We start from the raw sequence: 8,910 nt of genomic DNA on the forward strand, positions 1-8,910 counted from the left end.
TGATGCAGAATGATGACTGATGCAGCTGTTCCAAGCCCATCCCCAAGAGAAAGGCCGACTGGCCTGCGCTTGCGCAGGAACTTCAATACCCAGTCAACTCAGTGCTGACTATCAAGTTGCCGAGGATTCAGCTTCGCTACTGTTGTCGCTGGGCTTTGAGAATGAATCGTACCCATCGACGATGTCGCTCCAAGATTGGAGTCCCCATGAAGCCGGAGCTGCTCTCCAAAAATGGAAGAAGAAGCTTCGGAAGGCGTTTGGCGCTGTTGGCATCAACGCTGAAAAGCGGCCTGTGAGTCGACCGATCGTTCAAGATGAAGATCCGTCCACGATTCCGCTGCCGCCGACACCCCAACGACTCCTCCGACCAAGCGTGGAGCTGAGCGTGGTGCCTTTGGCACTACCGAAGCTTCACCGTACTTTCAAGACTCGCACATGGCTACGCCACGTTCGGAGAGCCGTATGCAACGAGTTTATGCTGGTAACGAGGGTTCGTTCGGTCGCCGGGGCGGTGCGCGAGCTCCCAAAGGTGGTGCCGGACGTCGTCAAGTCGACAGCGATGGTTCGTCAAGTGACGCTGACATTTTGGTGCGTACATTCGACGAGGAAGGTCCTCAAGTCGAGTTGATGCGTCAGATGAATGAACTGGCGACGCTGAGCGACGTGGACCCGACACCGAGGATTGAAATGGCATCGCACCGACCATTGGATCGCATCACGCCGTTCTCAGGCTCTCGCAACAAGAGCGAGAACTGTATGCAGTGGCTCCGAGGGTTTGTCTACGAAATGACTGGAACCCACCCAGATGCCGACAAATGGTGCATTCCATTTGAGCTAAGTCTCCGGAACGGAGCCATTCATTGGTTCCGTCAACTTCCGAAGAAGACGAAGCGGAGGTGGAAACTGTTGAACGATGCGTTCATCCGCTATTACTGCTCGCAGTTCACGCAGACGGCGCTGTCCCGTTACTACTCTGCAAAGCGGGAGCGTAACGAACATCTGTGCGACTACATAAACAGGCTGAATGGCTACGCTCGGAACGGCCGTCTACACTTCGAGAAGAGTGGTCGCGACGCGAAAGAACACGTACAGCAGTTCCTGGCAACGTGCGAAGATGACAAGTTGGCAAAGAGTCTTTACCACGCTCAAGTCACCGACATTAACGAGCTCGAAGCGAGCATCGAAGATATTCTCCAGGGCAAGGAGAGAATGGCCAAGCGTGACAGCGATTATCGATACTCCAAGAGTCGTGATGCGCGACGCGACGATGGGTACGCCCGCAACAATCGGCGTGATGACCGTCGCCGCGATGATAACCGCAATAAACCAAGCGTGACGCTCATTAAAGCCACGGTGAATGACCTACTAGCTGAATTAGAGGGTCGAAGCTGCTCAGGGAAACACCGAGTATTCAAACGAAGATCCGAACGTTTACAACGATGTGCAAGACGAGTACAACGACTTTCATGCCCGATAATACGGATGGTGATTTCTAATTGGATGAAAATGACCTATACCTCGCCGCGGCTAACGAAAATGAGCGCCGTGCAGCCGCTGAAGGCACCTACGCACGTTCAGACAGCCGCCAACCGCGTGGAAACACGCTCGATCGCGAGAATGGCTTCAACCAAGAGCGCCGAAGTGGTGACCGTGGGTTCAATCAGGACCAACGCGGTCGACGTGACTTCAACCGCGACAACCGACGCCCACCGTACGGCCCTTGCGCGGTGTGCGGTAGCATGAGTCACTCCACCCACTACTGTAACAAGCGATGCAAGTTCTGCAAACAACTCCACGATGCTGGACAATGTGAGCTTTTCCGCAACTTCCAAGACCTTGCCAAAATTCGTGGGTACTAAAGGCACGAAGGAGGAACTCCCACTAGAGCTCAGGGCCGTTGTTCATGAACGTAATTTAAACTAGGCAGCCCGCCAACTACAACTGGGTTGGTCCCTATCGAGCTGCCACAGCTAACCGAGCCTTCAATGGAAGCAGAATGTATCTTTGCTTTCATGGAGCAGAGTGAATGGCCTGATAATTCTTTAACAAGTGTGAACGCGACGGAAAATGAAAAGGAGAGGAGTAGAATCCTCGGTGGAGGTGTTGAAGAGGGAGTGGAGTGTGCTGATGCTGATGGGAGCACCAGCGAGGGTTCGTTCGGCGTGGTTTCGAGTGCAGTGCGAGACAAGCCCAAGGGTCACTCCAAGATGACGAAGTTGAACCCTGGCGAGAGACAAGGGTGGTGGTCGGCCAAGAAATTCGACCGACGGATCCGAATGAGAGCTCTGGTGCAAGGCGCTGTGAACGACCAGCGAACGAGGATCCCCCTCGACACAGGTGCGAACGTTAGTGTGATCACTGACGCCTTTGCCAAGATGTTACGGCTCCGAGATGTACCCGATCACAGACGCCGCATTGACATTCAAGGAATCAACGAAGGCAAGGTGTATTCGACACGACGAGCATGCGTCAAGATTACGCTCGGATGGGAGATGGTGTACGAATTCGAGATGTGGGTAATGGCGCATAGTGCAGGCGTCGACGTGGTACTCGGGACCGACTTTATGATCCCAGCTGGGATCCGGTTGGACCTGTTTCACGGCGCAGCACAATTACCGCACGAAGTTCAAATCCCACTGATGAAGACCAAGAACATGGTCGACAGCGAAGAATACGGCTCCCATGTTAACGCCGGGTCACCTGAGCGTTTGGACATTCAAGCGCACGAGTGGCGAGAATATCGATTAGCGAAGCGCCAAGTCGGGCTGGGAGAACAAGTACTGTATGTTTGTCAAACGAACAAGCTAATCCCGTCAGTGGCGAGGTTTCGACGTGGACGGCCTCAGATCATTCGGTTGACCAATGTTTCTGACCAAACTGTGTACCTACCAGCACACGACTCGATCGCGATGTGGATTCCAGGTGGGGATTTGCCGCGAGGTGACGGCTATGTGCGTCTGGATTCCAAGAAGTACCAAGACTGGCAAGTGCTGGCCTACGAAGGTTGCAGAGATCGCGAGCTGTTTTAGCGTGAGTGCAAAATCGACGAGAAATGACTTGCAACTCAGCCTTCAGCAGTCGAGCGACGAGATTACCCAGAACCCAATGGGTGCTAGCAAGGCCTCTTGAAGACTCGCTAATGGACTCTAATGATCGTCTGACATGTGCAGAGCGCTGATCAATGATCATGGAGGAACGTCAACGAGTGGAGGCCTGTCTGGCGTATGGGGTGACAGCCGGGGACTTGGCCGATGGTCAGCCTTCCGAAGAACCTTTGAAACTTACACGACAGCTCACGACGGGGGCAATAATGCAAACGACGACTCGGTAGCACGTACACATGAACTAATGAGTTCGGGAAACGTTGTACACACGCCAACGAGTGTTCGTTTCAAGTATGGGGTGACAACGGAAGCGACAAGTAACAGCACTGGATCAGACAGAGACACCAGTCTCGACGAAGTTGTCCCGGCCTTGTGCACGGCCGAATTTGCGAACGAATCATCGGTGGTCGGCCCAGAGGATGCTGACGTCGCGCTGAAGGTGGTGAACACGGCACCGAGTGTTCGCTGCGAGATTGGTGCGAATGCCGAACTGCCAAGATAATGATCATCCTAGGCGCTGAACAAAAATAAACAGCCCAACATGTCGGTTGCCTGCGCATTCAATATTGCGAACAAAGGCTCGGCAGGTGGCCCAGAGATGGGAAGGAGATGGACCCAGTACCGAGTGTTCACATCAAAGCGGATGCCGATGTTGAGTCGAGAGAAGGGTCCGTAGTTACTTTGGACGAGACGTACATCTCGGTTGCTCGACTGTTAACAACCGAAGGAAATGAAGCAACGGAGAACGCAAGGAATGACTTCTACGAACACCCAGCTAACAACATTGGCCTAGAAGACTACGCGAAGGAGTTGGCATTCCTGCCGGACCTTACCGAAGAAATCAACCCGACGATAGACAATAATGCGCCCAATGTTTCTGATCCCCAGCTGTCGCCTGATCGAAGAGAACGTCTGGTCGCAGCGCTGAAGAACCACGAGCACATCCTGGTTGCTAGTGGTAACGCACTGCCGCCGTCAGCCTACGGCGCGGTATGCGATATCGACACGCAGGGGCATGCCCCAATTAAACAGCGTGCCCGACGCGTGCCGTTACGATTTCGCGGCAAACGGTACGAGCTGCTATGCGCTTTTCTGCGAGCAGGACTGATCGTATTTTCAGACAGTCCATGGGCATCGCCGATCGTGATTGTGATGAAAAAGAACGGGCTGGACATCCGGCTCTGCATCGATTACAAGATGGTGAATGCCATCACCGCAACCATGGAGTATGCAATTCCGCTAGCCGACGATCTGTTGATCTGACCTCGAGTGCTAACTGTGATTCTACTCGCTGGATGCTGCAAGCGGCTTCTGGGCGGTCATGATGACCTTGCGAGCACGAAAAGTGTCGGCGTTTGTCTGCGCACTCGGACACTTCGAGTGGTTGCGCATGCCCTTTGGATTAAAGAACGCGCCGATGATCTACCAGCGTATGATTGACAACGCGCTCGGGGGGTTCGTTAAGCCAAAAGGAGGTTGGTTTGAATACTCAGAGACGATGTGTTTAGCTGAAGAACAGACCAAGGAACGTCGTGGGCCAAGCCGAGGGTTCGTTTCAAACGAAGTTCGCGGCAGACCGCGAAGCACCGGTGGAGGCCGACCCTGTATGACAGATCGTCAACAGCCCTGTCGCTGACATGTTTATGAACGGGGGCCCAGACGAATCATCGCTGATACCCGTGTTTGGTCGACGATCGTTTGTGGATGATATATGCTTCGGTGGCGAGGGTTTCGACAGCTGTCTGGCGGCACTAGGCCAGCGTTAACAGAAGGGTTTAAACCTTTCGGCCAATAAACGTCCAGTACGTGGTTTCGGCACTGGGTTTCGGGCCGTTCGGCAATGGCCGGGACGGCCGGGGCTAAAACTAGTGGCCCCTGCCGGCCCGGCCAGTTTTAAACTACAGGACCACGTTTCAGTTGCGTATCCGATCCCTGTCTAGAGGATGCCCGGTGGGCGTCCAGAGTGCCCAGAAGCCGTGCACTTCGTGCCATTAGACGACTTGGACAAAGCAAAAGGAGGCTACAAGTACACAGAGTGCAAGTATTGCAGAGCCGCCTACTCTAGTGGCGACGCAGCCACGCTGCCTGTTCCAATAGTAGGCAGGCCGCGTAACTACCGCAGCCATCTCTCCAGATGTGTGAGCTACCAGTCTGCACAGCTTCGCTCGGTATCACCACTCTCCGTGTCCTCCGTGCCAAGTCCAGCGGCGACGCCAACTGCAGCTTCTCGCGCGTCCCCTCCATTAACTCCTGCGGCTACACCCGCTGCGACACCTTCAGCGATGACAGCAGCTCGATCACCGACAGCTTCGCAAGGAATTGCTAGACGAACACGATCGCAGAGCTCGTGTAATCGGCCTCTACAGCCAATGTCACGTCCGGCGAAGCGAGCGCGAGCTCAACGAACCCTGCGGCTCGGCAACATCTTTCCTTTAAGCAGCACAAAGCCAACCCTAGCAAAAAAGAAACAAATGCGACAGTTCGCGAGGAGCGAGGTTAAGCAAATTGAGTGCGCATTGGTCGAGCTTCACGCGGACAATCATCTCTCCGATCGGTTTATTGAGCAGAAATCGGTGCTGCGGTTTTTAGAGTTGATTTGCCCGGGTTTGACAGCAATTTTACCTTCTCGTCGTACACTTGGTGGCCGAGTAGTTGTTGAGCATGCACAGCGCTGCCGGTCTAAGGAGACAAAAGCACTGAGTGATATGCAAGCGTCAACTGGTGGTCGTGTCAACCTGTCATCGGATGTGTGAATGAACATTTCAAAAGAGCACAATTTGGGCGTCCAGCTGACACTTTTTGGCGTAATTTTAACATTTGCACTGACACCGGTTGGTGATCGGCACGATGGACTAGCAGTCGCTGATAATATCGAGAAAGTTATCAGACAAGGACTTGACGAGGGGTGGAATATTGGTGCTATCATTACTGATAACGCCGGACAATGTGGGCGTGCGCGGCGTATATTGGCTCTTAGGTGGCCACAGCTCGTGTTTGTGCGCTGTTTTGCGCATGACATTAATAATCTTGTTAAATCGGTTCTACAATCGGTGTTTCGCGGAGTAGCCGGCAAGGCAGCGGCTGCCGTTAATATCATCAACCAATCATCTGCAAAGTGGCTGCAACGCGTACGAAGGCTAATGAAGAGGTTCTACGGCAATACACTTGGGTTACGAACACTCTGTGCAACTCGCTGGAACTCCATGCAGGGCTGCTTCGCGTCACTTCTTCGAGTAAAGACCGCTCTTCCGATGCTCCACCACCAGTACGGGATGGATAGCGACTTTCCATTGAGTCTGCGCTGTTTAGGAGATGTCGACTTCTGGACAAGTTTGACTAGTGCTGAAAATGTTATTGCACCGTTGTCGTACGCATCGTACAGACTCCAGCGCGATGAAAACACTGTTGGTGACGTAGTGATATCCTATCGTGATATTTACCTCGGATTTCGGAATATTGCCTTGTAGTTGTGATGAGCTCGTCAAGTGTGTCGAGGAAAGATGGCGGCAGTGTGAACAACCGCTCTTCATGCTGGGGTTTGCACTGCATCCAGCGTATGCAGATCACGCTCGAGCGCTGCCGACTACGAAGGTCTCAGGGTTGGGCCGCCTTCCTTCAATTGCTGCATACTATTATCGCAGGCTATTCTCTACAGAGGATGTCGGCGTCATTCGAAGTGATATGCTCGACTGGATGGAAGGCAAGTTCACAAGAACTAAAGCAAGTGAATTTAAGAGCTCTCTATGGAAATATTGGCGATGGGTTGGCCAGCAAAGACCAGACAGTATGCTACCAAAGCTTGCGATGGCAGTATTATCCATTGCTGTCAACACTGCTACATGTGAGCGACTTTTCAGTGAGCTCGGGCTTATTCATATAGGACTGCGCAACCGCATGAAATCAAGCAAAGCACTTGACATTCACATCATTGCGAAGCATGTTCGTCAACGATCATTGAAAAACTCGGTTCAAAATGCAAACAAAAAGCAACTGATATCACCTGTGGAGCGTGAAATTCTTCGCGAAGGGCGCAGCATAATATTTGTCCCTTCGCCACCAGGCCCGCTGCATAGCACGGATAAAGACGGTGACGAAGAGGATCCTGGTGACGGTATCAGCGATGGAAGAACTCTCGAGGTTTGGGCTGAATATCTGGAGGAGGTTTTGCGTGATGAAGAAATTGACTCGCGGTATGCTGCTGCTCAATACAGTGTGCCACGTAATTGCATTGACGACGACAACGAATTTGAGGCTATCCCTACGGCAGTTTTGCGCGAATTTCCGGACGAGAATGACCCTGATTTCCCCCAAGAAGAGCTGCGTGGATTTCGTGCTCAAAAGGCCACAATAGAGGATCTTTTCGCCCCCCAAACGAGCGAGTAGTGGTGGTATCAGTCAGTTAAAGCTGAAGAACACGGGCGAAGAAACTTTCAGCCTTACTACTACCTCGAACCCAAGTGTTTGCCGTGCTAGTCGGAACATTCGCATATGTCGTCAACATCCAATTGAGTATTGTGTGGTGTAGGGATTTCCAGATTCGACCATACGCCAACCTACTTTAGGTCAAGAATCGGCACGGTCTGATAACCCAGAGTTTAGGAGCAAAGGATCACGGTAAGTACTCGGCGATCTGTCCGGATATGCTATCCGGATGGCTGCTGAGCTCAACGGTCGCCGGAACTCAGCTGAAGGGTCGGTAGAGATCCGAAACGACTACATTTCACTAGATATTTGTATAAGAAGCATAGGATTAAATAGGGGGAGCCGAAATGGCTCCCAGAAGATAACAGAGCAGAATTTTCCTAGTCCAAGACACGTGTACACTTTTCCGGTAAGTCCCTGCATAGGGCTGGATTATGCCTGCCGTCAATACTCGAGAGGCATAGCTTGTAGGGTATTGACTGGTAGCGCCAAGAGATTAGGTCGGTCCGGGTAGGACAAAGTCTCGATACGCGCGAAAGAAAGCCCCGCATACTCAGCGGGCCGGTACATCGGATAGCCCGGGTGCCGTAACACTTCTAGCCGAGCCGCCTCTGCGCTCGGTGACCTGTAAAAGCGCTCGCGCGCCGTCGTCCATCCATTGGTGGAGGGCACAGGGTTGTGAACGAGCTCAGCCGAACCAAACTCGGCGGAGCCTCGGAAGTGATCTGACTTGGTTAGTCGGAACCGAGTGAAAGCGAGCCACTCGTCTGTCCCGGAAGGGCCGGACCGCGAGGGGACCACCCTCTGCGCAGGCCATACAACCGCCGAACTAACTCGGCGATTCGTTGTGGTTTGTGTAAGGAATCCACATCTGACGGTATTTGTGTGTTCTACTACACCACAACTGGTGCCGCGACCCGGGAACAGGAGTGTGTGTTTGTTTTTATAGGTGCCAGCTAACCAAGTTAAGAGGAAGAGAAGAGAAAGAGAAGAGTGAAGATGGTCAAGGGATCAGCAACTCCGAGCGACGGAAGCCCAGCGACGGCTGGAGGATCGCCTCTCGCGGGGTCGGACCCGGCGGATCAACGACTCATCGCCATGACGATGGAGGTGGGACGAACCGTCCAGTTCGACGAGGATGGCCAAGCCCAGGAGAGCGAGAACGGAGATGCAGGTGAAGGAGAGTATGAGGAGAAGGCCGAGACCGCTGAGCTCGGAGAAACGAAGACTACCGCCGAGCTACTTGGCGAGGTGGAAGAGTTGACGCTGCAGGTGGGACGCATGGGAGTCCCACGTCCTGTCGAGCGCAACTTATCCGCCAAGCTCGACGAAGGTGCGGACGATCGAGAAATGTGAAGAAGAACACGGCGTTGCTCAAGGGACC

General features: G+C 53.2%; 1 protein-coding gene across 1 annotated transcript; it reads left to right on the forward strand.

The window, feature by feature from the left end:
• Positions 1-5,857: 5,857 nt before the first annotated feature.
• PITG_01147 (uncharacterized protein) lies at positions 5,858-6,964 on the forward strand (the record flags this gene model as incomplete). Its single annotated transcript, XM_002909619.1, has 4 exons — positions 5,858-6,100; positions 6,221-6,520; positions 6,582-6,866; positions 6,962-6,964. The coding sequence occupies 4 exons, from the start codon at positions 5,858-5,860 to the stop codon at positions 6,962-6,964; spliced, it is 831 nt and encodes a 276-aa protein (XP_002909665.1).
• Positions 6,965-8,910: the final 1,946 nt, after the last annotated feature.

Source organism: Phytophthora infestans, genomic scaffold, assembly GCF_000142945.1.
Source record: "Phytophthora infestans T30-4 supercont1.1 genomic scaffold, whole genome shotgun sequence".
Taxonomy (NCBI): Eukaryota; Oomycota; class Peronosporomycetes; order Peronosporales; family Peronosporaceae; genus Phytophthora; species Phytophthora infestans.